At 47.8% G+C, this 24,268-nt stretch overlaps 1 protein-coding gene across 1 annotated transcript in view; it reads left to right on the forward strand.

Moving 5' to 3' along the window:
• The first annotated feature begins 739 nt into the window (after positions 1 to 739).
• LOC118216078 (ubiquitin carboxyl-terminal hydrolase 43-like) overlaps positions 740 to 24,268 on the forward strand; it is a 55,748-nt gene continuing 32,219 nt past the window's right edge. The window contains 2 exon segments of the mRNA XM_035397097.1: positions 740 to 2,621; positions 7,028 to 7,174. Coding sequence (XP_035252988.1) covers positions 2,004 to 2,621; positions 7,028 to 7,174 — 765 coding nt within the window. The 5' untranslated portion in view covers positions 740 to 2,003.

Here is a 24,268-nt window from a genome sequence, read left to right on the forward strand (position 1 = left end):
AGGGCGCTGTAGTTGTATGTGTAGAGATACGGTTAAGGATAGAAATGGAAACGCAACAGTTTTACGACAGTGAAGAGTTTCGGTAGTGGTTTTGGTGGTTTTGGTGCCCTCCTGGCCTTAGAAGGCGAGACGTCAGTTATAACTTAGTGGTTGAACTCACTTCAAGTTGAGGCTCCCACTTCCGGTAGAGGGATGTGTCTTTCAAGATGAGAACGCCCACGTTCACGGAGCATGAGGAGTGCGGCGGTGGTTTGCGGTGTTTGACACTGACCCTGTAGTTCACCCAATATGAACCTAATCAAGCATCTATGGAATAATTCTGGAACAATAATCTCTGGTGAGTTCAGCTTCCATAAATTAAGTGTGAGCTGATTGACTTTTACGTGGACGAACCGGTTAACCGGTAGATTTCCTGATGCCGGTAGACTATGCCGGCACGTGCAGGCCGTACTGGCCGCAAACGGCGGCCCTACTGCCTATTAAGTGGCTTGACATTATTTTTTGTTAGATGGCAGGACTTGGAATACTGCTATTGTACTCCTGAGCAATATACTAGACTCGAATTTCTCCGGTAAATATCCAGCTGGGCGGACTGTATTGTTCTTTCAACCGTCACACTTTAGTGTCTGGTAATGAATGTTCAGGAGACCACCTTAAACATTGACTAATTTATTGGCACGCCATTTTCTTTTAACTGCTCCGGATACCCACAGTCGATATGCAAATGAGTAAGACAATAGCACCAATTAACAGGTAAGGATTGCATGGGTTAACTTGTATTTAAATAAGTTGCTCTGGACACGAACATTGCTAAAATGCCTGACAATAAAATACAATATCCGATTCCAGCTGTCATTTAGAACCGGCTTGTTAAAAGACATAACAGTAACTACGGATTTGAGGCTATATTTGTTTTAATTGTGTTTTTAAATGTAAATTTCACGTGGTAATTACGTTATGGTCACTGATAAACTGTATAGCCTTACTTAACACACAGGACACTGCACTGTGAACCAAAAGTCCCCCCACCTCCAAAAGGATCCATCGATGCCTGGGTCTGACTCAGAGGTCTAACTGGGTAAAATCACTGCCTCCTTCGTGTCAGTTCCAGGAAGAGTTAAATCGCGATATACTATCTTCGGTCGTTTGCCTCTGCCAGTACCCTATGTGACTGCACTTTTGTCCTGATCTTTATTGAATTGTTTTTTTTAAATTAAACCTTGAAACAAAAGTCACTACTTTGACCGAATATTTGGATAGCTGTTTCCAGGCGAACGTACAACAAACCCAGCGTTCTACTTCCTTCCTTGTAGGCAAACGGGTCTCTTTTAGATCTCAGTCGTGATACGGTATTTCTAACAACAGCACCGCACGATGTGAAAGTAGGCTACTCATTGCTAGTGGCTCATTCGAATTAAAAATGCATTTTAATATTTTAATTATGCAAAGTTAACAATGTAACAGTTGAAATTGATGATATCGCACAATATGCTTTATGTTGTAAAATACTGTGAAATAAGGACCAGCTACGCCGTCCGTCTGCGTCGCCTTCGGCTCTGTCAATGAAGAGCTATCTTCTCGGACGAAAGCGGGCTAATAAGATTCTAAGCGGGAGGGCAGAGCCGCGCGCGAGACCCAGAAAGCAGGAACACACAGTCGCTTGAAGTGGCGAGAGAGCCGCATAACCGATGTGCTATAACAGCTAGAGGTATTAATAGCAGGACGTGTACAGAGCACCGAACCCTGACCACATGAAACTGACATCAACCCACCTTCCTTGTAGCTACGTCGGTGTCCCTGACAGCAAGCGCACACTTGGAGCACGCTAAATTATGTCTAAGGGACATCAGTGTTGTGTTTCTAAATGCCTTTCTGTGCCTTGGCATCGCGACTGTGCCACTGCATTGTTCGCTCTTGTAGCCGGATTACGGTTTTACTGTGAGAAACTTGAACACACGGAGAGATAGCTACATTTTCCTTGTCGTTCGTCTGGACATTTCATCATGGAAGTAAAAGAAGAGAAAGCGAAAAAACAACCAACTAAAGCCAAAACAAAACGCAGAGAAAACAAACAGAAACCGAGGAAGCTTTTCCGAAGGAAATCGCTGAAGTCGATGGGAAGTCTTGTGAATAAGATTTTTAAAACTTTTGGCACTTTGACTCACTTCAAAGACGTCGACCTGCCTGACGCCGAAGATGACGACGGCGGGTTCCGAGACAGCACACCTTGCAAGTTCACTGCCAGCTCAGGAAATCTCAAAGGGGATATACAGGTTGCCAGGGATCGCATAATAAAAAAGAGTCTCACACTGTCTTCCCACGGATCTATTAAAGAAAGACTGCCTTGTTGCTATGGGGAAAAAACCCCGGGGGTTCTCGGCTTGAAAAACCATGGCAACACCTGTTTCATGAATGCAGTGATCCAGTGCCTGAGCAATACGGATCTTTTTGCGGAATATCTTGGTCTGGAGCTATACAAATCAGATTTCATTAAGAGGGCTAACGGGATTTTAAGTGAAGACGCGCAATACGTTAGGGGGGAAGTGACGGAGCAGCTCGCCTCCTTGGTGAGGGCTCTTTGGACGCTAGAGTACACGCCGCAGCTGTCAGTAGAGTTCAAGGTAAGGCGCGGGGCACTTCACAAGGAACTGTGGTGGCGCGCGTCGCAGGAGGGCACGCGCTTGCCTGAGTTTCCCAACTCGATCGCGCAGGAAACCGTTAATGAGCTTGGATATGCAACTGGGCATTCCTACTCCGGGAGAATAAAGTCGAGAAATTGGGGGAAAAATAAGGAAACCGCTATGGATAGTCAGATGAAGTGAACGTGTGTAGCAGAAAGTGTGAGCAGAACCGGAGCAATTGTTTACCTGCGGGCGTCTTAGGGATCACACCATTGATTACTTTAATTGATCGAAGCGCTTTAAGTGGCTGCACGTGAGGAGTTTGCTGCTCTAGCGTCAGAGAAATTGACGGTGATAAAATGGCAACACAGAGGATGCGGTCTACCAGGACTGTATCTTGGAAAGGCAAAGATAGTGTATTTCATGGCTAGACAATGCTACAAAGCCGGGTAATGCCAGGCAGTAAGGGGATATGTAGGGTAATGCCAGGCACTGAGATGGTATGTAAGGGGGGCACCTGGGTAATGCCAGGCAGTGAGGGGATATGTAAAGTGGCACCTGGGTAATGCCAGGCAGTGAGGGGGTATGTAAGGGGGGCACCTGGGTAATGCCAGGCAGTGAGAGGGTATGTAAGGGGGGCACCTGGGTAATGCCAGGCAGTGAGAGGGTATGTAAGGAGGCATCTGGGTAATGCCAGGCAGTGAGAGGGTATGTAATTTCTCATGCTCAAAGCGTTTCTTCTTGCAGGGGCTATTTGATGAATGTATGGGAGCTAGTTTTTTTTCCAGCTCAGAGATTGTCCTTAATTTACACCGCTGCAATTGTCCGAGTTTAGCCGCGGGGACTAAACGGGAGGTATTTTGAGACGCCGTTGTGAGATTAAAATCAACAGCGCAACTGCGTGTGAAGGGACAGAGCAAGGCACAGCTAGATTTTTGGATTTTTTTTTCTCTGAGTATTTTTTTTTTAATTTTATTTTTCCTATCTCAAGACATTCATTCATGGATTGCAAAGATCTTGTTAGTGTTTATATAGCCCAGAAAAATCTGAGGTCTTGAGATCCCATCTTATTTAGCATCTTCGCTGACTTTGCTGAATGCACGCGGTGTATAAGCTGATTTAACCGTAGTCTTAGCAATTTCCCATTATGATGAATGAACATGATTCATGTCACGTGAGCAGTACCATAGAAGTAAAACAAATCAATCATGTTGCGAGGGGTCTGGTCTTCAACAACCTGAAACACGACCATAAATAAATCTCTCATTTAGTGAAATCATGAGAAGATTTATAAACCATTTGCATTATAGTTCTTTCATTTTTCCTTAAAGGAACAACTACCAAAGACACAAAACTGTTTGCATCCTGTGTACCATTTGTCGTAACAGCAAATGTGCAGTTTTTTTTTTTTAAAGAAAATGGCTGACGTCACAGACCAAAGAGGAATCATTTGTGTGCATTACATGGCCGGGAAACCACAGTGTAGTTGTAGTCATGTAGAAATACATATCAGTCGCTACAACGTAATTCTCATTTGTAAGACTCCATACAGTACTACAGTTCAACAAATGAAATTTTTATTTGTGTGTTCTTCTCTATAATTATTTAAGGAGCTTTCTTACGACTTTTACTACTCATAGGCTTCCCCGTCAGGTTAAAGTGGCAAGGTGGGCTTGATCCCAAGGAGAAATCAGCATATTTGGGCTTTTTGCTGTGATGTTGTAATAAACCAAAGAATTTCTGGCTTTTGACTACATGATCATGTTTGAGGGTGTTTCATGTAAACTAGGGTTTTTTTTTGGCTTGTTCGGCAGACAGACTGCATTGCGTTGGCTTTGGGATTTTGGAAGTCCAGGAGCCCAGACTCAACACCAAGTTATTTGCAAAAGCAAAGACTGACACAAAAAGACTGGAGCGTGTCTGCCGCCTCTGTGTACACAAGTGTTTGGACGTCCTGATTTGTGCCACGATCAAGTCCCAAGTCTGCCTTGGACGATACTACTGAGTCTCGCCATCCGAAAATGTTTTCCGTCTGAAAGCTCTGCGAAAGCGCACCATGTGTGTCTGTCTGGAGCCTGAACATAACTTGAAGCTTTCCAGACTGAAAAAAAAAAAAAAAACCTAGATAAATATTTTAAAAAATGAAGCTCGGTTAGACGAGTGTTAGTTGGACGATCAAAGTGAGCGCCAAGTCACAGTCCTCCTGCGCCAGCAAGGCTAAATGCTCAGTGTGTCCGGCCAAAGACATTCCCTGTGTTTAATATCCTCTTAAGAACCGCCTCCAGGTTTCGACCGAGAGTTTGTTTTTAAAGGAAGTGGCTGTTGCAATCGCAGTCAGTCGGGACCGTTCCAAAGGACCCGAGTTGAATGGATTTGCCCGTAGCAACACAACAGGGGCAGTAAACGCTCACAGGGGGAGTGAATCAAAATATGACAAAATGCTTTATGGGTGGCGTGTGATCGATGATCGGGTTTTTAGCCGTATTGCGCGCATATGTGGTCGAGCCATGGTAAGTGCTGGAAATCCATAACGGAGAACTCCTGCGTGCATTAACATATAGAACCGCGTATTTCAAAGATGACTGGAGTGTAAATCATGGCATTTTTTCTTTGAAGTTTCACTTTTGTAGGATACAACCTCTCAAATAAAAACTAATAATCAATGGCGTCAGTGCTTGCCTTGTGATTTTAAATTAGCTGGCTGAAAAAGAGAAACATAGCGAAATGTTTATAGGATTTGCGCTTCATTCTTATGACAAAACCAGATCTACTGTGCTAACAAACTTTGAAATGTAGATAAACACTAAAAATCTTGGCACAGTTTCACACTCATAGTTTTAAACTGTAGTTTTTTTCCCCTTTTATACTCCCAATGTGGTGAATGAGTATCCTACACATCCTAATTTTTTTTGTCTCTTAATTTATCTCTTAATTTATCTCACGCAGACACGCAGAGTTTTCTTGGAAGTCTTTCTCCGTGAAAAGCTGAGTCACGGGAACCTGAAGCGGTGTTAAATCTTGTTTCTTTTTTTTCCCCCCGGCTCTTATGAGGCTGTTAATTTCCTCAGTGTCTGGTGTCAGGCCTGTGGTGCGGTCGCCACGGTGACGGATGGGGCTGCATATCAGCGGGCTCGCGACAGGGCCGGGGGACTGACGAAGGCTCCCTTCCCCAATCCCTCGCCGTCGGTTAAAACGTGATAGTTTATAGGGGCCACTCCATAAAGAAATCAACAATGGAAGTTTTCCGTGCGATTACTGTATGACCTTTGGTCTTGTTTCTTGTTTGTGCTTGAAATTTGTGGATTTATGGAGGCGGGGGGGGGGGGGGGGGGGGGTCCTGTTCAGCGCGAAGAAAGCTAATTTTAACAATTGGTGTCAAATTGTTTTTATGAAGAACTGGCCATTGTACCACGTATCATGGTAACTCATAATTAATTGCAATTATTCTCTTTTCTTCACAAACCACGTTTGTGAAATTAAAGAAATTTAAATCCGATATTTGCATTTATTTCTGAGTCAATGTTAAGGACAAACATTGATTAAATCTCGGCCTAAGAGTTAAGGACAAACATTTGAATACAGGCCAAAGACTCCGGAGACAGGATTCCATCAACAGAGGTGCCACCACTGTCCTAATCGAGCCGTTCCATCACAGCACCACCACGCAACTTCCTGTAACTCTGCTGTCTCAGGCAGAGTTGTGTGTGTGGGTTTGGACGGACAGACAGACGGACAGGCTGGCAGACAGACAGACAGACAGACAGACAGACAGGCAGGCTGGCAGGCAGGCAGACTGACAGGCAGGCAGACAGACAGATAGACAGACAAACAGACAGACAGACAGGCAGACAGACAGAAGCAGCAGCCTGTCTCTGCAGAACCAGCTGATATTCAGCCCCTGCTCTGGTGCATTAACACTGCCTGGCCTAGCCTGTGCCCGTGGCCTGGCTTTTACTGGATAGACGGGGAGGGTTTAGAGAGAGAGGGATGCTCAGCATCAGAATTCTCAGTAAACTACTGTAAACTTCCACAGAGCGATCAGCATTCCCGCTAAGATGCTCTTCCACAGAGCGATCAGCATTCCCGCTAAGATGCTCTTCGGTAGGGTGATCAGCTCTCTCCGCTACCTGCTGATCCACAGGTGTTCCATTTTGAGGGCGTAGGTTTAAAAAAAAAAAAAAAAGTTTTCTTAGTCAGATTGAATGTGGGCCTTAGTGTGTGTGTGTGTGTGTCTTCTGGTTTCCTGTGCAGAACATTGTGTCCACAGTCAGACTGGATGTGGGCCTTAGTGTGTGTGTGTGTGTGTATATGTGTGTGTCTTTTGGTTTCCTGTGCAGAACACTGTGTCCACAGTCAGACTGAATGTGGGCCTTATTGTGTGTGTGTCTTCATGTTTCCCCCCTCAGAACACTGTGTCCAAATGCAGCGCTCAGTTCCGGGGGAACTCGCAGCAGGACGCTCTGGAGTTCCTGCTGTGGCTCCTGGATCGCGTGCACGAGGACGTCAACTCCTCCCCCAGGGGGCGCCATCGCAAGACCAAAGCATCCGCCGCGGTAAGAGCGCGTCGGCCGGAGCGACCGCGTTGTCTGCGCGATGCTGCGCTGCTGATATTCCTACGTAGACTGATCTCTGTGTGTGGGTGGATCTCTGTGTGTGGGTGGATCTTTGTGTGTGGGTGGATCTCTGTGTGTGGGTGGATCTCTGTGTGTTGGTTGATCTCAGTGTGTAGGTGAATCTTTGTGCGTAGACTGATCTCTGTGTGTGGGTGGATCTCTGTGCAGAAGTGGATCTGTTTGTGCAGGTGGATCACCTGTGTGTGTAAGTGGATCTGTGTGTAGGTGGATCATATCTGTGTGTAGGTGGATCTGTGTTTGTTGGTGGATCTCTGTGTGTACATGGATCATATCTGTGTGTTGGTTAATCTCAGTGTGTTGGTGGATCTCTATGTGTTGGTTAATCTCAGTGTGTAGGTGGATCTGTGTGTGTAGGTTGATCTCAATGTGTTGGTTGATCTGTGTGTTGTGGTGCCAGGAAAGGTGATGGTGCGCTGTCCCTTCAGCACCCCAGGTATTGCAGCTACCTGGGAGAGCTTCAGCACCACGGACAGCTCCAGCATGCTCCTGTCACAGGCTGGGCAGCAGCTATAGCCTACTGCATGATTACAGGGCCTTATAAAACGCCTTGGCTCCAGGCCATAGGGCTTACAGGGACTCCTTTTCTATTGCTGTAATAGTGTTTTGTTTTTTTTTGGGGGGGGGGGGGTGATGTATGTATGTGTGTGTGCGTATGTGTATGTGTATGTGTATGTGTGTGTATGTGTGCGTGTGCGTGTGTGTGTGTGTATGGTTTTCACTCAAGCAGCTACCGCAGTCACTTGTCTCCACAAAGGAAAGGGCACTTTAAAGGGCACGGTATATATCCATTATCGTGTGCCATTCACCACCCCCCCTCCCCCCTCCCAGTCCATATCCTCACAGGTATATGTTTCCAAATCCTTCATAAGGATGAAATGACTGGAGTGCTCCTGGGGAGGCCAGGCACACTGCCCCCCTCCCCCCCCCCCCCCCCCCCCCCCCCCCCCACATGTGGTTGGGGGTTTGATAAAGGGGGGTTTGATAAAGGGCTTTGCTGAACGTTCCAGAAAAACACCTTCTGTGTGCAGAATGCAGAATCTTCTCAGTCGAAGCCTAGCGACGCCTCCGCAGGTGTTTTTCTCTGTTGGTCGAACGCGAAAAAACGGGACTCGAGTTTCCTCCAGGAAAAAAAAAAAAAAACGCTCCATCTGTAACGTCAGTGCTGAACGGCTCGTTGGCCTTTTGATAATTAGAGGAGATTACCGCTTGGATTTTAATGGGAATTTCAGTTGATGGGCTATCGTCATTGCACGTCAGCGAGTACCAAGCGTCCTCTAAAAGAGGCTGGGCTTTTAAATGTGAGCTACGCGGAGATCTCTTCTGTAGGTGCTCTGCAACAGGACCTGTCATTGCGAAACTCTGAAACCACGCAGAGCGGTGCTTCCCAAACTGTAGGCCACGGAAGCGAAATTACTCACTCAAAAACTGCGACTCACTGAAGGCGAAGCGCTTTGACCTTCACGGCAGCCATTTTAAACTCTGCGTCTGCTCCGTGGGCTGCACAAACTCGCCGTAGTCGTCCGTGCAGGTGCGATCGTTTTGACAGTTTGAAAAAGCGCGATTCCACATTTTTAACAGTGTTCTGATAGCAGGTGAGGTGCAGAAAATCGGTCAGCTCGTGGATATATTTGGCTCAAAGTTTTCCTTCTGCGGAGAGAACTTCATCCGTCACTGCACACAAGAACAATTAGACGGAGAGACCATTTTCTAGCAGGAAAATGTTTTCGTTTCGAGGCAGTTTGTCTTAGAATGGGTCATTATAATATCTGATGGAGCAATTTTCTCTGATGCAGAGAAAATATACATAAATAACAGACCGTAAACTATCCATTTTATAGTTGTTATAAAAGCAGCTCATTTTGTTGATATGCATTCCCTTCTTGTTTCAGTATCTTTTATGCATGTAAAGTTTTGCTTAAAATGACATTTTTGAACATTTTTCTTGATGACATTTCTCACAATCAGGAAATTCTTTAAGAAAATGCTTTTGTATTATAATTATGTGAGATAAATTACTTCAGAAAATATCAAAAGATGAACGTCTGAAACTCGCAGGTCCCACAGATCTCTGCTTAACTGATGCCAGGATTTTATCACGTTTGCCGTTGTGATTTTGTTCATTTATAACCAAAGTGTTGGACCGATATTTTTAGGCTGTTCTACACCTTCCAAGAAATTCCATGTCTATATCTCATGCTCCCTTGGCTGACAGAAGCCAGAAGTCTGGATTTAATACTGTCGTGTCATGGAGTGTTGATTCATCGTCAAATGATTATGAAAAATGTACTTGTGTGCATTAATATATAGGCGCGTGCGAGCAGGACTGTAAATACTTCTACGGTGAGTGACAGGTAGTTGTGCTCACCATAAATATTTTCCATTGGCTTTCTGCCTGGGCATAGCTGTGGTGGATTAGCATTTAGATTGTGCCTGTTTCTTCAGTGTAGCTACCAAGCATGTATTTTATGTTGATTAAGTATACTGCAAATAACTCATAACAGGACTGGAAATCCACAAAGCAATGATCAAATTATTATGCACTGTATAAACACTTGACTAAATGTTGACAAAACCTCTCTGTAACGCTTCTGATTTTATGTGTGTGTGTGTGTGTGTGAGTACACACTAATGAAAATATATACATATACGTGTTTGTTTGACAGTTTTGTAATGAGTTTCTGTAAATGACTATTCAAGGCGTTGCAGGTTAACGTGTGATGGTGAATCATAGCTTCCACCTGTCATTTTATCTGTAAAAGCTTACACAAACAAACTCTCCCTTTTTGGATGATTAAAACGTTCCCTTCACAGGATGCTCGTCGGTGGTTCACAACATTTTTAGGTAGGGCTCCCCTTTGGTAATAGGAAATATTTTGAAGCACTCCTGACAACTTTGGTTACACTTGGCTGCCATTTTATTTTGTGTTTCCAATTGACTTTTTTTCCTCTTCACAGTTCAGTCCTCACTGTGCCCCCCCCCCCCCTTCTACTTTGAGAACCACTCCTCTAATTGAAAGATTGAGAGGCAGTTTGGTGGGACACAGGATAGGATAGAATGTGGGTTTTAGAATTGTAATATTTCAGGTGGATATATGCAGCACAGATCAGTGGATACCTAATGGATTCAGTCCAGCCTGCATTATTTTCTGTTTTATTTCCATTTGTTTGTGTGGAAAATTGAATGCAGGGATTTAGCAGGATTATTATGGGGGGCGGGGGGTGGGGGGCGGGGGGGGCACCATATATGGAAGGGAAGGGGTGGCTGCAGAAGCTCAGCATGCATCGATCCGCTTCAGAAAATGCCCGACAAATAATATAAAATTAAAAAAATATCTAATTTGTGTTGTGTTCTGGACAAGTGTGTTAAACGGGTCCATTGGAATTGGGCCTCTGCACCTATCAGATCAGCCGCACTGCTCGTAGTGTTCCGCTGCTTGGTGATGCGAAGCTCAGTCTTCCAGCGCATTCATTGGCCAGAAAGATCCTCGAGGCCGGGCCTGACACTGTGTTAGATATGCTGTAGATCGAGGGTGGGCAGTACCATTCCTGGAGGCCCAGTGTGTATGCAGGGTTTTTTGTTTTTGTTTCCACCAGTTACCCTGGCTAAATGAGCTGATTGGCTGCATACGCGCCAACACTGGTCCGCTCGTAGATTAGCTCACAGTAAAACGTTTAATATAGGGACACAAGAACAAGTCTTCAGCTGCCATTAACGCGCTTGTCAAGCTAAAATATTAGATGGCGTAAAAGCTGGGGCGTCAGGCAAATCGGGGGGTAGATACGGCCCTCGTTCCCTACCTCTGCTCAAGATGGTGGGGGCGATCTGATCAGCCAAGATGGGCTCTCATCGTTTTTACGATCTTAAGTTTTCAGCGCTGACTCTAAACAGTTTAGACGATGTCCTGGTTCCCCATACGCAGGAGTCCTGCTGCGCCTGCAGCTTGTCAGCTTGGCCCGCCCTCGCCCAGAGTGGGACGTGATTCAGTGTTATGGGTCCGTTTTAAGAACCGTGGACCCCACCGCGGTTTAAATTATGCATTTTTTACGGCCCCTCCTATGTTGCTCCTGAGGTTGCCGTGGTGATTCTGGCCTAGCAAATTATTAATGCTTTATGGCTGGGGGAAGGTTTCCCCGCGATCGTTTCTGGAGTTAGCGCACGCCAGTGAGCCGTTGGCTTCGCTCTCTCATTGCTGCTGTTCGGTTTGATGCTTCACAACGCGTGTTACACTCTGCTCTGCACACACACACACACACACACACACACACGTACACACACTGACTCACACACACACACATACATACACGCACACACATACATACACACACGCACACATACACGCAAACACACACACACACACACTCACACTCGCACACACACACACACAAAAACACACACACACGCACTCACACACACTCACACACACTCCACACACACACGCACGCACACACACGGGTGTAACTCCCGCTCCGCTCCGCTCCCGGGCCGCGTTGACTCTGGAGAGGACTCTGATCTGGTTCCGCAAGTTTGATTTTCTCTGTCGTTTAGAATCAGGGCTTAGGCTGCAGGTTTTTAAAAATAGTACCTCCACATCATCAATGCAAATGAAATAGACTTTTATTCTGCTTTCCAAAAATGTGTGTGTGTGTGTGTGTGGGGGGGGGAGGGGGGGGGGACTGTCATCCTCCAAACATTTAACTACATCACACACTTCATCACTTTTATTGAGTCCAAATGACTTTGCAGTAAACTGGTTTTAAAGAGAATAAAATGTATGTCTGAAGTCAATAAAGCTTGAAGCAATCATTTTCGCTGCTTCTTCTGCCTCTGCCTGTCTCTCCTTCTTCCTCTCTATCTCTCCTTCTCTCTACCGCTTCTTCTCTATCTCTCCTGTCTGCCTGTCCTCTCTATCTCTCCTTCTCTCTCTACGTCTCCTTCTCTCTCTGTCTTTCCTTCTCTCTCTATTTCTCCTCTCTCTATCTCTTGTTCTCTATTTTACCTTCTCTCTCTATGTCCCCTTCTCTCTCTCTGTCACTCCTTCTCCCTCTCCATCACTCTATCTCTTGTTCTCTCTCTTTCCTTCTCTCCCTGTCTCTCCTCTCTCTATCCTTCCTCTCTCTTCCTGTCACACTCTAGGCCAGTTGAGAGTGTGAGGCTCAATCAGTGAGCTGCCCCTCGGTGTCTCTGGACCAGAGGTGGAAGGTCCGGGGGTCAGGAAGTAAAAGTCCCGCCATCTGTCTCTGCCGCCCGTGAGCTCGGCCAGCCGATGCCACTAATTGGCTCCGCCTCCTGGCTGCAGGACCGGGAGAGCTGGGTGGGCCGGGCGTCCGTTCCGAGCTGAGAAGGTCGCCTGCTTTTAGTTTTTACTGCAGCACGTGCGCGGAACTGAGCCGTTGAAAGATATTCAGCTCTCCTCTTCTGGTTCTTCTGGGGCAATTTAGAACCCTTGTCAAAGACGTTTGATCCTTCTCTTGCACAATTTTTAATTGAGTAACTTGTGCTCTGTTAAATGGCTTCAGTGTGTATGTATGGAGTTGTTTTATTGTGCATTTATGTGTCAGCTTGATGCTCAGATCTAGGCTCCCTTGTGAAAGAGACCCTGTTCTCAGTGGGATTTCCCTGTACAAATGAAGGTAATCTATCTAATTGTGCTGATTAGCAAATACTGGGTGATTGGAGGGAAATACCGGGATGGACTTTTACTTTCTGAACCTGGATGTTGCGCCTCTGCTCTGGGCCGGCAGGGAGGGGCCGCAGGTGCTCAGAATCTGATCGTTAAAACCTGTCGGCGCTCGAGCTGCATCATCAAAGTCTCTAAGGCCCTGGGAGGTCCCTGGCAACAGAGCACAGCGCCTCTGACACAGCGTGGCGGGGATCTCTCGCACGGTGGGGTGTTTTTTTGGGGGTGGGGTGGGGGGGCGGGCGCGGGTGGTTAAAATAGATGGGGATGGATCTGCTTTTATATGTTAAGCTCTTAATCCAGTATCACTTTTGGATGAGGATGAAGGATGCGTCGCACCCTCTGACCCCCCCTGGACCCAGCCCCCCCCCCCAATGTTTCGTATCTTAAAAGGACAGGGGGAACCCTGGGAGCTGACTCCTGCTCGTCAGGGGGAAGGTGAGCGGTTTGTGATCTCCTGCTCGGCCCGCCCCACACGAGGAGTCCTGGGGGGCGGTTTTTTTATCGTTGTGGAAACAGACGGGCCGTTCCCGCAGCGTGGAGCCCGTGAACGGAAGGGAGGGAAAGAGGGAGAGAGAAAGAAAGAGAGAGGGAAGGAGAGAGACAGAAAGAAAGAAAGAGCAAGGCAGGGAAGGAGGGAGAGAGAGGGAGAGAGAGGGAGGCATGGAGTGAGGGAGAGAGGGAGAGAGAGAGGGAGGGAGGGAAGGAGAGATTGAGGAAGGGAGGGAGGGAGAGATTGAGGGAGAGAGAGAGGGAGGGAGGCAGGGAGGGAGAGATTGAGGGAGAGAGGGAGGAATAATCCTGTGGCGCTTGTGCTGCTTAACAGGATTTACTTCCTCGCGAGAGAGAGAGAGAGAGAGAGAGAGAGAGAGGGAGAGTAAAGGAGGTCGCAGTGCGACCCCTCCTGACGTTTTCCCTGCCAGACGGTCTGTCTTCTGTAGCGTCTGCTGAAACTGGGGTCTCGTTTTGTGAGGCGTTCGGAGAGAAGGGGCAGAGGAGGGACAGGGGAGGCCTCCTGAAGGCGCTTTCTGAAGCTCGTTCGGCTGCTCGTCTTCGTGGAGTTCGGGGGCGATTTCTGCGCTCTTCTCCGATAACGATCTGGCGTATGGACAGAAAGCGCATCGGCGAGGCTCAACGCTGACTGTGGGGAAGTATAGGGCTTGGGTTGTCATTCTGATTAATCCTCATCACACCGGACCAATGGGAAGCCTTCGCGCGGACCGCGGTCTGTCAGGCGGTACGTCGGCTGCTCTCGGCTTCCCGAGTCTGTCTCTCTCTCGCGTTTGTGATGGCGTTTGCGTTGGAGTGGGTCAGGGTTAGGGTCAGGCGTCGGAGTGGGTTAGAGTCAGGCTAGGCCTCGGCCTCTCATCTGTTGAAGCTTTGAGAGTGTGAGATGAGGGGGGAGCAGTGCCTTGTTTACACCCTGAACCTCCTGACCCTGTGGCTCGATGCTCCGGACTTTTCTGTGAGTGGAGCGAGGGTGGGGGCGGGGGGGCGGGGGGGGGCGGGGGGGTTTGAGGTTTGGGAGGGGGGGGGGGGGGGGGGGGGGGGGGGGGGGCGGGGGGGCGGGAGCTCCCCTGTGATCGACCGAAAGCAGCCCCAGGGGTGAGAGGGAAGGACCTTAAAAGCCGTTCCATAAAAAAAGCGGCAGGAGGTTTTGGGCCGCGATCGATCGGACGATCCGCTCACCGCTCGCATACAGCGCTTAAAAGGCTGGCGGTATGAATATTTAACGCCCGCACCGGCGGCTCGGCACGCCACGGCTCTGCTGCCGGCGCTGGGCCCGGTTTCACCCTGTCCTCAGGCCGCTTTCACACGGCACAGCCATCAAGGCCATCAGGGTCATCAGGGTCATCAGGGCCTAGTCACACACAGCACAGCCATCAGGGTCATCAGGGCCTAGTCACACACAGCACAGCCATCAGGGTCATCAGAGTCATCAGGGCCTAGTCACACACCGCACAGCCATCAGGGTCATCAGGGCCTAGTCACACACCGCACAGCCATCAGGGTCATCAGGGCCTAGTCACACACAGCACAGCCATCAGGGTCATCAGGGCCATCAGGGTCATCAGGGCCTAGTCAATTGTGCCTGCAGCATGTAGTGGGAAACTACAGGCCTACATCTACATTTATGAACTCAGCCCTTACCCAGAATGCCTTGGAAAAATATATATTATATATATTTTTAAACCACAGAACCCATTTATACAGCTGTTCAGGTTATAAATGGTAGTATAAATGGTACAAGTGTAAGTATAAAAGGTATAACAGCTATAGCCCCACTTGGGAATCAAGCCTGCAACCACTGGGTTATAAATCTACACTTTTACTACGCTGTGCACCCCTCCTGTCCACCACTGGGCTAATGAAAGTTAAAATGGGGAGGGCTGTTGTATGCAGCGATGCAGTGCTTCAGTGATTTGAATTCATTGATTTTCACATTGTGGTTAGGCCTGAGTCGTGTACTATATGGAGGACAGCCCAGCCCACCTTGTGTATTTTTCCTCCTTGTTCAGACAAAAAGGGAAAAGCAGAGAGGGCTGCAGACGGCTCGAATCATTGAGCCAGGACTGTTATGGGAGGGAATCAAAACTGCAGCATTCATATAGGAGTTGACAGTTGGCCACCCTACAGAATGTGCCTCACAGTCTCCCTGTTTAAAATTCTTCTTAAGTCCTTAGGTGCTGGTAAAAAAAAAACTACCCTGTAGATCCCTGAGTTTTCAACAAAACATGTCATTAACCAAACAATGGCACATTTCAACATCAATGTTAGTCTTCTGAATACTGGTGAACATGATATATTTCTTTCAAAATCGTCAATAATCAGCAGGAATTTTTTTAGGTGTCTAAATTAGTGAATTGTGTGAATTTGTGTTTCAAATAAAGATGTCAAAAGCAGAGAAAGACACTGCTGCACTCTGAAGGCACGGTGTAAAAAAGATAAATAAATAAATAAATAAATAAAAAATAAAGAACTGCAACTGGCCACAGGTGTGTGGAGATAAATGGCAAGTTCAGGGTGAGCGAGTTTCTGTCACCTTGAGCTCTTTAATTTCACCAGCCACTCTTCACCCCCACCCCCCGCCCCCCCCCGCCCCCCCTGACCCCCCCCCCCCCCCCCCCCCCCCCCCCCGTCCATCCGTGACTTTCTGCGGTGAAAGAGACTGCTCGCTCGGTCCTGTCTTTCTGTTTAACGGTGTGCTGACAGCAAAACGCTCTATCACTCTGAACTTTTAATTTTGCTCCTCTCGCCTACTGGCAGTTGCAGCTCCCCCCCCCCCACCCCCCCTCCCCCCTCCCCCCCACAAGGCCTCAAAGCACAGCAGTTTCGACACGGATTTCTGTGCCTTTTGCTGGTTTTTTAGGGAGGTCTGGATGATGCGTTTCGGTGGAAATCAGTGAGCTTACACCGGTGGTAGCTAGCACACTTTTTTTTGCATTCACTCAAGATGGTTGAGAATCGATACGTTTTCTTAAGAATGCAGAATAAGACCTTAGACGTGCTTCAGAAAAGCATGCGTGCTTGACTCTGGGATCAACCTCAGAGGAAGTGGAAAACTGTCCGCCATTATTTTCCAAAATCCCCTGTCAGGAAGAGGATGTCCCCCATGCACAAGAAAACATGGAGGGGAAGGAGGAGGAGCTAAAGAAAATCCTAACAGCCAATCAGCATGAACATTAGTCCTCAATATTCTGGGGCAGGACTCTGGTCACATGGGTGTAAGTTTGCTGAACAAAGGCCTTTTCTTTTGTGTCTCCTTCTACTTCTACCTTTTCTATTGCTTTGAGTTAGGTAGAGATACTTCTTACTAGAAACTGTTTTATGTTTGAGGCTAAGTATTATTGGCAAATCAATAGCACTGCTATGGGGCACCAGACAATGCTAACTTGCATTTAAATGCAGGAGTGACAGGATGGTTGTGTCCAATTGTTAGTTTTTCTTCTGTGCTTGTCAAATTTGTAATTCAAATCAAAATGACGACCATGAGGCAGAATGCACGATGCCTGCATTTGTTTCATGTGCATTTTTTTGAACAGACACTGAACTTCAGTAGATCTGTGCAAATGGAATAGCACTTTATTTCCCACGAAACCTGTTTTATGGAAGAGATGTGTCGATGCTATTTTTTAAATCTGGAGGATTTTCTGTTAATGTGAATAGTTGGAGAGATTTTCTCAAATTGAATCGGTCGGCTTTCCTGACGCCCTGGCTTATATTAAAGGTAGAACTGTGTGTTCCACTCTTTTGAAAAAGGACACGTTTTTATCAGTTTCCTTTGAACACTGGCCTACCACACAGCCTGCTCCTGCACTTACATCATGTTTTTATGATGATATTTTTTTCCTTCTCACATTTCATTCCAGGCTCACGGAACCTTGGATGAAATAAACCCGGAAAACACGCTGCCCGTTTACCATTTAAAGAGCTCTAATGGAACTGGCCTGAAATATTCAACGACTTTTCCTCAGGAAACGTTCTGTTACCTCTGTGAATATTATAAGTTGGCTTCAATGGTGCAGGAAAGCTTGAAACATTCAGATACATTGAACATTTTGTCCCATCTTTTCATTTATTTTTTTAAATACAGAATGGGCACTGTTCAATGGCAATGAGTTGTTTTGGTAAAATCGAATTTATTGCAACAACCAATGAGACGCTGAGGACTCCTACCAAGAATTTTGACGTCGGTTACACGTCAACATTGGTCGTGGAGGTCGATATGACCTCGATTAGTGGTGCAGAAATGAATGTTTTTATGATTTTTTTGACCTATTATCGGTAGAAAAGTGGTCATATCATGACTCAGTGGTAATTATCCTCGCAGCCGATTGGCAGATTGTTTGAGGGGCTTATACAGCCATCTCCATTCTCTGAGGTTTGATATTAGGCTGTATATTTTTGTGTTAGTTCGAATTGAAATTGAATTGAAGGTTGATATAAAATGCTTTCAGCTTTACTTTAGATAATAATTCATAGATCCGTACTATTTCATATCACAATGTTTCCAAACATGATGGCCGTTGCAGTGTTAGTTGAGAGCCTTCCTCCTGCCTCGACCTGTCACAAGAAGATTGCAGTGGACTCGCGGCACAGGGACCTATTTATTTCTGCTTTTATTTCTTTCTTTCTTTCTTTATTTATTTATTTGTCTATTTGTCTATTTGCTGTTGCTTTGGCAGGCCCGTGTTAGTCCGGAGTGGCTTAAATAGTTTTCATTTTTACGACTTCCATCCATTCGTGTGGCCAGACGTTCACCGGGCCGGCCGGGGCCGAAGTACCTCGCTGAAGGGGTGGAGTGGCTGTGTTCCGCCTGACCGGGCCCGAGTCTGGCCCCTGGGTCCACAGCGACGGCGGGCGATTCGGTGTGAAGGATGAGTCATAAGGGGTTTATCTCAAAGCTTTGCTGTGCAGTTTTTTTTTTAAGGTTGGTGGTTTCAGCTAAAATCTTGTATATAGTCAAATAAAAAAACCCCTTCCTTGTTCCAATATTATGTAATACGCCGAGGTGCCATTTCCCTGTCCAGTTTGGTACCTGTGGGGGGGGTGGGGGGGGGGGAGTAATGATGTCACTCCTGGCTGCAGTTTCAGCATCCTGCTCCACTGAGCTAATTAAGGCCTTCGGCCTGCTCTCTCTTCACCTGGGCTGATTCCCCCGTGCAGTTTAGTATTTAGATCAGAGAGGAAGATTAGGTTCGCATACTTAAATATAATCCCATTTGTACCCCTTCCTTATCCCTGCTGACTGTCGTAAGCGCATGCAGCACGAGCGCAGTTTCAACGTGGGGTTGGCGAATTGTTTTATTTATTTTTTAATGTGTTCTTAATTTTTTAGCTGCTGAAGACTCAGAGCCACTGAAAGAACAGGGCCGGCGGGCAGGCGCGAGTCCGTCCTGCTGGCTGTTTCCGTGGCGTTTCTGGTGCTGAGCAGGCTGACCAGCAGCGCTTGTATCTGTGAGGGTTTGTTTTCCTCCAGCGTAATGGGACGCATCGCCATAGAAACGAGCCGAGCAGTGGGGTCCAGGTCTGGGCAGCCTCAGCGGTGCTAGAGCTGGGAAGCACCTCGGCATGATGGCCCCGCCCCACCCCTTACCCGTGGGGTGGGATGGATTAAGGATGGCCTGTGTCTTACCTGTGGTGTGGGAAGGGTTAAGGATTGCCTGTGTCTTACCTGTGGTGTGGGCAGGGTTAACGATGGCCTGTGTCTTACCTGTGGTGTGGAAAGGGTTAAGGATGACCTGTGTCTTACCTGTGTTGTGGGAAGGGTTAAGGATTGCCTGTGTCTTACCTGTGGTGTGGAAAGGGTTAAGGATGGCCTGTGTCTTACCTGTGGTGTGGGAAGGGTTAAGGATGGCCTGTGTCTTACCTGTGGTGTGGAAAGGGTTAAGGATGGCCTGTGTCTTACCTGTGGTGTGGGAAGGGTTAAGGATGGCCTGTGTCTTACCTGTGGTGTGATAAGGGATAAGGATGGCCTGTGTCTTACCTGTGGTGTGGGAAGGGTTAAGGATGGCCTGTGTCTTACCTGTGGTGTGGGAAGGGTTAAGGATGGCCTGTGTCTTACCTGTGGTGTGATAATGGATAAGGATGGCCTGTGTCTTACCTGTGGTGTGGGAAGGGTTAAGGATGGCCTGTGTCTTACCTGTGATGTGATAAGGGATAAGGATGGCCTGTGTCTTACCTGTGGTGTGGGAAGTCCTGTGGTCTCTGCAGCAGACCACTGGCCATGGCCTCTGGGTTCTCACAGCACCACCACTGGCCTGGCAGTTTGCTACACACACCTTCACACACACACGCACACACCCATGCACACTTCACTCCAGTAGACTGTTTGAATAGGCTCACTTCAATTAATTACTAAGACAGGCAAAAAAAAAAATATTTGAAAGCATATTTTATGGCAGTGGTTCCAGAACTTACCTATGGTAATTGGGAATTTTTTAAGCTCCTCTAACAACTTTGTTTCTGGTTGGATGCCATTTTATTTTTGGTTTCTAATTAACTACTTCTTCCTTCAGCCCTCACTGCCCCTCCCCTCGTTGTCTCTGTGCAACCCCCCCCTCCCCCATTTTGAGAACTACCTTTTTTATGTTGAGCCGTTGTGTGTTTTTTAGGCTGCGTGTGGTTGCTTAAATAGGAGACTGTTGATTTAGTTCACTTTCTGAATGCCTCGAAGGTGTAACACACGACGTATTCAGGAGAAACTCTGACCGCCGTCTGCCTCATCAATCCTTCGCCGGGACGGAGCGGTTTTCACTTTAAGAGCTCGCCCTCCGCCGTGGCGGTCGCGCCTTCGCCAAGCGCCGAGGCCACAAATCTCCGAGCGCGGGTATCAATTTGTTCCTTCCCGATCTGTCTCTCTCTCCGTCTCCCCCTCGCTCTTGACCTCCGAACCACTCCCTCCGTCCCTCCTCGAGCCCTCTTAAAAAAAAAAAAAAAACTATCTTTGGCGGAGCAGAGGCGGCGGGGAGAGCTCTGGTTTTCGAATTAATTCGGGAGGCCCTGGATGGTCTCGCTCGCCCCCCGCCCCCCCCCGGCTGAACGGCACGGTCACGAAAAAGCCCCCCCTCTCTCCCCCCCCCCCCCCGGAACGTGGCTGCCTAGCGACCGTGACCTCCAAACAGGGGGAAGTCATCACGGAGGGAACTTTGAAAACGGCGGTTGGGTATTAAGGACTCCGCTTGAGCGAGCCGCGGGGCGAAGCGGCTGGTCTGAGGGCCCGCGTGGCGGAGGAGAACGCGCAGAGGAGAACGCAGAGAGGATAACGCACAGAGGGTCACGCAGAGAGGAGAACGCACAGAGGATAGCGCACAGAGGACAGCGCACAGAGGACAGCGCAGAGCCGCTGCCTAAACCCCCAAAGCGGACTCATTTCCATTTCCTGTTTCTGTTCACGTTCGCGTCTCATCCAATCTGACTGCGGTTACGCTGCGTGCTCCATAGAAAGGGACCCAGGGAAGATTTCTGTGGGGTTTTTTTTTTGCTCCTCAGGTTAGAAAGTGATTATTTAGCACGTCCCGTTAGTTCAAAGATATTAAAATTTATATTAATATTGATCTGAACTCTTGAGTTTAAACGGAGGAGACAGGCAGTTATTTGCCATTGAGTGAGAATGACACTGAGCTCACAGCGCACTGTGTGCGATGCCATTGGACGACATCGGTTCTGTTTTTAAAAGGGCTTTTTATCAAAACAAAATTCATTTCCTGTCAGAATGAATGCGTATAATATATTAATACAGACATAAATGTCTGCTATAAAGTCCATATAACTCCACATAATGGTATAGATATTTATCACAGTAATGATATAGGGAAGACCCAGCAGTGCACAGTGTGCTGTTTGATCCCTGGAAGGTCTACAGTCAGCGGGACCCTCCCGTGGCAGCGCGTGTTCCCGATCACGACCCGCTCCGCCGATGAGCAGCGTCACTCTCTGGGGTCCTGCCCACCGGCGTCTGTGGGTGAGTCAGTGGCACGGTGGCCGCCCGGAAAGGGGGGGTGGGGGTGGGGGTGGGAGTGGGGGTCGGGTGGGGGTGGGGGGGGTAGTTGGCGGTGGCGCGTGACTGCCGGACGCATTTGAACACGGCCCGGCCGCGGGTTTTTTGAGGCCGGCGGGGTGAGCATATGGCGGAACAGCGGCGTGGCATGAGCTTGCGCGGGGTGGGGGGAGGGGGGGACAGGAACGCTGCCTCTTCCTGTCCTTTCCACGCGGGCCTATTTTTAGAAATCCCCCCCCCCCCCCCGCTGTCGCCAGCACTGGGTGTGGAGAAAGGGCTTTCCAATGACAGCCAGGGAGGGGGGGCATATCCGGGACGGGAGGGGGTGGGGGGTAGACTGGTGTACTGCACCCTGCTCTCAGCTGTCTGAGAGGTTGTGGTGTTTATAGCGCCAAAGTTCTAAATCACAAATGAAATCATGGCTGGAATCAAATCAATCATGTGATCATTACTCAACCCTGTATCTGCTATGTAGTATGTACTATCCTTCTTCCGCCTCTGCTTTTTTAAGAACTAATAATTGCGATACGTTTGTCTGTCTTTTAACATTGAAATTTCAATTATAGTGAGTGAGTGAGTGATCGATCGAGTGAGCTAGGGGTGAGTGAGCCAGTGAGCTGGGGGTGACTGAGTGAGTTAGTGAATGAGTGAGTGAGTGAGTGAGCGAGCGAGCGGGGGGTGGGAGGGAGGTAGGTAATGGGTACTGTGACTCTGAAGCTCCTGCAGGGTCTCTGGGCATTTGCAGTTGTGTTCAGACAGCCTGAAACAGTGCTGCATTAGCCTCAAACGCTAGTCCCATTTCATCTGTGTCTTTCTGAAGAAGGCAAAGCCTAAATCTGGCTGTTTGTAAAGTACAAAAAAAACCTGCCAGTCTGGGGATATTTTTGATGAGTTTGAAAGGAGAGGACCTGTGTCAGCTTCATTAAGTAGGTTTGGAGCCACTGAATTATCAGGTAGGTAGAGCTGAATTTTAGCATATCGCTCGCAAGGGCACTGAACCATCATCTCTGTTAAATTCGGGAGCTGGAAGTTGGATGTGATCCAAAGGGTTCATGCATATTTAAGGACGCCTCCCGTCTAGAGGTCCTGTAGATCATCACCTGGATTCACGGGTTCTGTATAATTTGTTTTGCGGTGTGTTTACCTCAAAGCTGTCGTTTAATGTGTAGCCTCTGTATTACTCTGCATTCGCTTGCAGGTTTCTTGCTGCAGTCAGCACCTGAAAACGAGCCCCAGAGAGAGGAGGCTCAGGTGGGACGCACGGAGCGTTCCTAAACGAGCTTTCTAACGAGCTTGGCATGGTAAATCCATCTAAGCGCATAGAACCCCTCTGTGCCACTTTAACGACTCGTCCCACAGGCAGTGCATTGTGGGATGGCTGCATTCCAGTAATGCTTTCTCCTGGTCCATTACAACTTGCCCTGATGTGGAACTGGTGAGACCTGGCTTGCGTTCCCTCTGCCTATTGTTTATGTTTCACGTAATAAATCACCATAACTACTCAGTGCCTGTACAGGAAAGACCTTCCTCAGAGGGGATCTCTCCTCGAAATGGAGACAAAATGGCGAATCAACTGAACAGGAAGCTGTCAGTCACCGCCCATCAGTGGAGATCTTCTGTCTGCTGGCCGTCAGAGTCAGAACTGCAGTGGTTTTTCCTCAAACCCTAGTTATCTGTTATCCTGACAGAGGCACTTAGGGGTGGGGTTTGAGCGCATCTCTGCGCACCAGGGCACGCGGATGAACTCCTTCTTTTGGCGTTGAGGTTCGGGGATTACGTGTGGCGTAGCGGCTGAATAGCTGAGCGTAGCCTCGGCATCTGCTGTCTCTTCCCAGGGAAGGACGCGAGGAAGAGATGCAAGGAGTGAAAATAAGTCATTTGAGTGTGACGTGTGTGTGTGCATGTATGTGATTGACAGTGATTTATGAGCTGCTCAGTGGCCAACAATAGAGGATTGTGGTTGTACTGGGCAGCTCCCAGGTGTGAATGTGTATGAGTGTGAATCCGTGCTCAGCAAACCTACCCTGGGCAAATAAAGGTTAAATAAAAAAACATATGATACTTTTCTATGGCATTACAAGACACAGTTAAATCTGAAACAGCGTCAGGTGTGAATATACTAAAGCACAAAGGTCCTTTGTTAGAACTCTTATTTGCTTGAGAGCAGAGCTGTCGTGAATAATTTCTCAGCATAAGCCGCTGTTCATGGCAAAATGCTCCCTGTCTCTCAGATCCTCTCGCTCTAACCCTCAGTCTAACGTGAGAAACGCCTTCCTGCTATTCTTCTTCTTCTCCTCCTCCCCTCTTTCTTCCAGCGCTGCGTGCCCGAAAGAGTCGCTTCTGTAACGACAGGCTGGCAAAAATAGCTTTGGCACGTGCTGCGTGAGGCCAGGAGAGGAGGAGAACGGGTCTATATTTAGACTTACCTCTTTAATGTCTGCCGTCTTTATACCCGATATATTTTTTTTCCTTTGTCACCATCTGCCTCTTCCTCTTTCAGGCCAGTTCTGAGGGAGGTCATGTTTGAGCTGTGGCACCAGCCGCGCCAGAAAGCCGACGTCGTTTTGTTGTAAACCGCGCGTTGCGAAGCGCATAACAGCGCAAAGCGGTCGGCTCTGTGCAAACAGGATTATGAAGGCAATCGCGGAGGGAGTGGGTTATGTGAGTTTATCGAGCCGTGTGGTTGTTTGGGTGTGCTAAACATGTCAGAATCTTGTCTTGTAAAGGCCATTTACGTGCTCGGTCAGTACGTCAAGGTAAACACTCCTCCATTAAATCATTTTCAGTCTCCTGGTAGAAATGTTTGTGGAAGTGACATACTAATGATTGCTTTGG

Source organism: Anguilla anguilla, chromosome 17 (assembly GCF_013347855.1).
Source record: "Anguilla anguilla isolate fAngAng1 chromosome 17, fAngAng1.pri, whole genome shotgun sequence".
Lineage (NCBI taxonomy): Eukaryota > Metazoa > Chordata > Actinopteri > Anguilliformes > Anguillidae > Anguilla > Anguilla anguilla.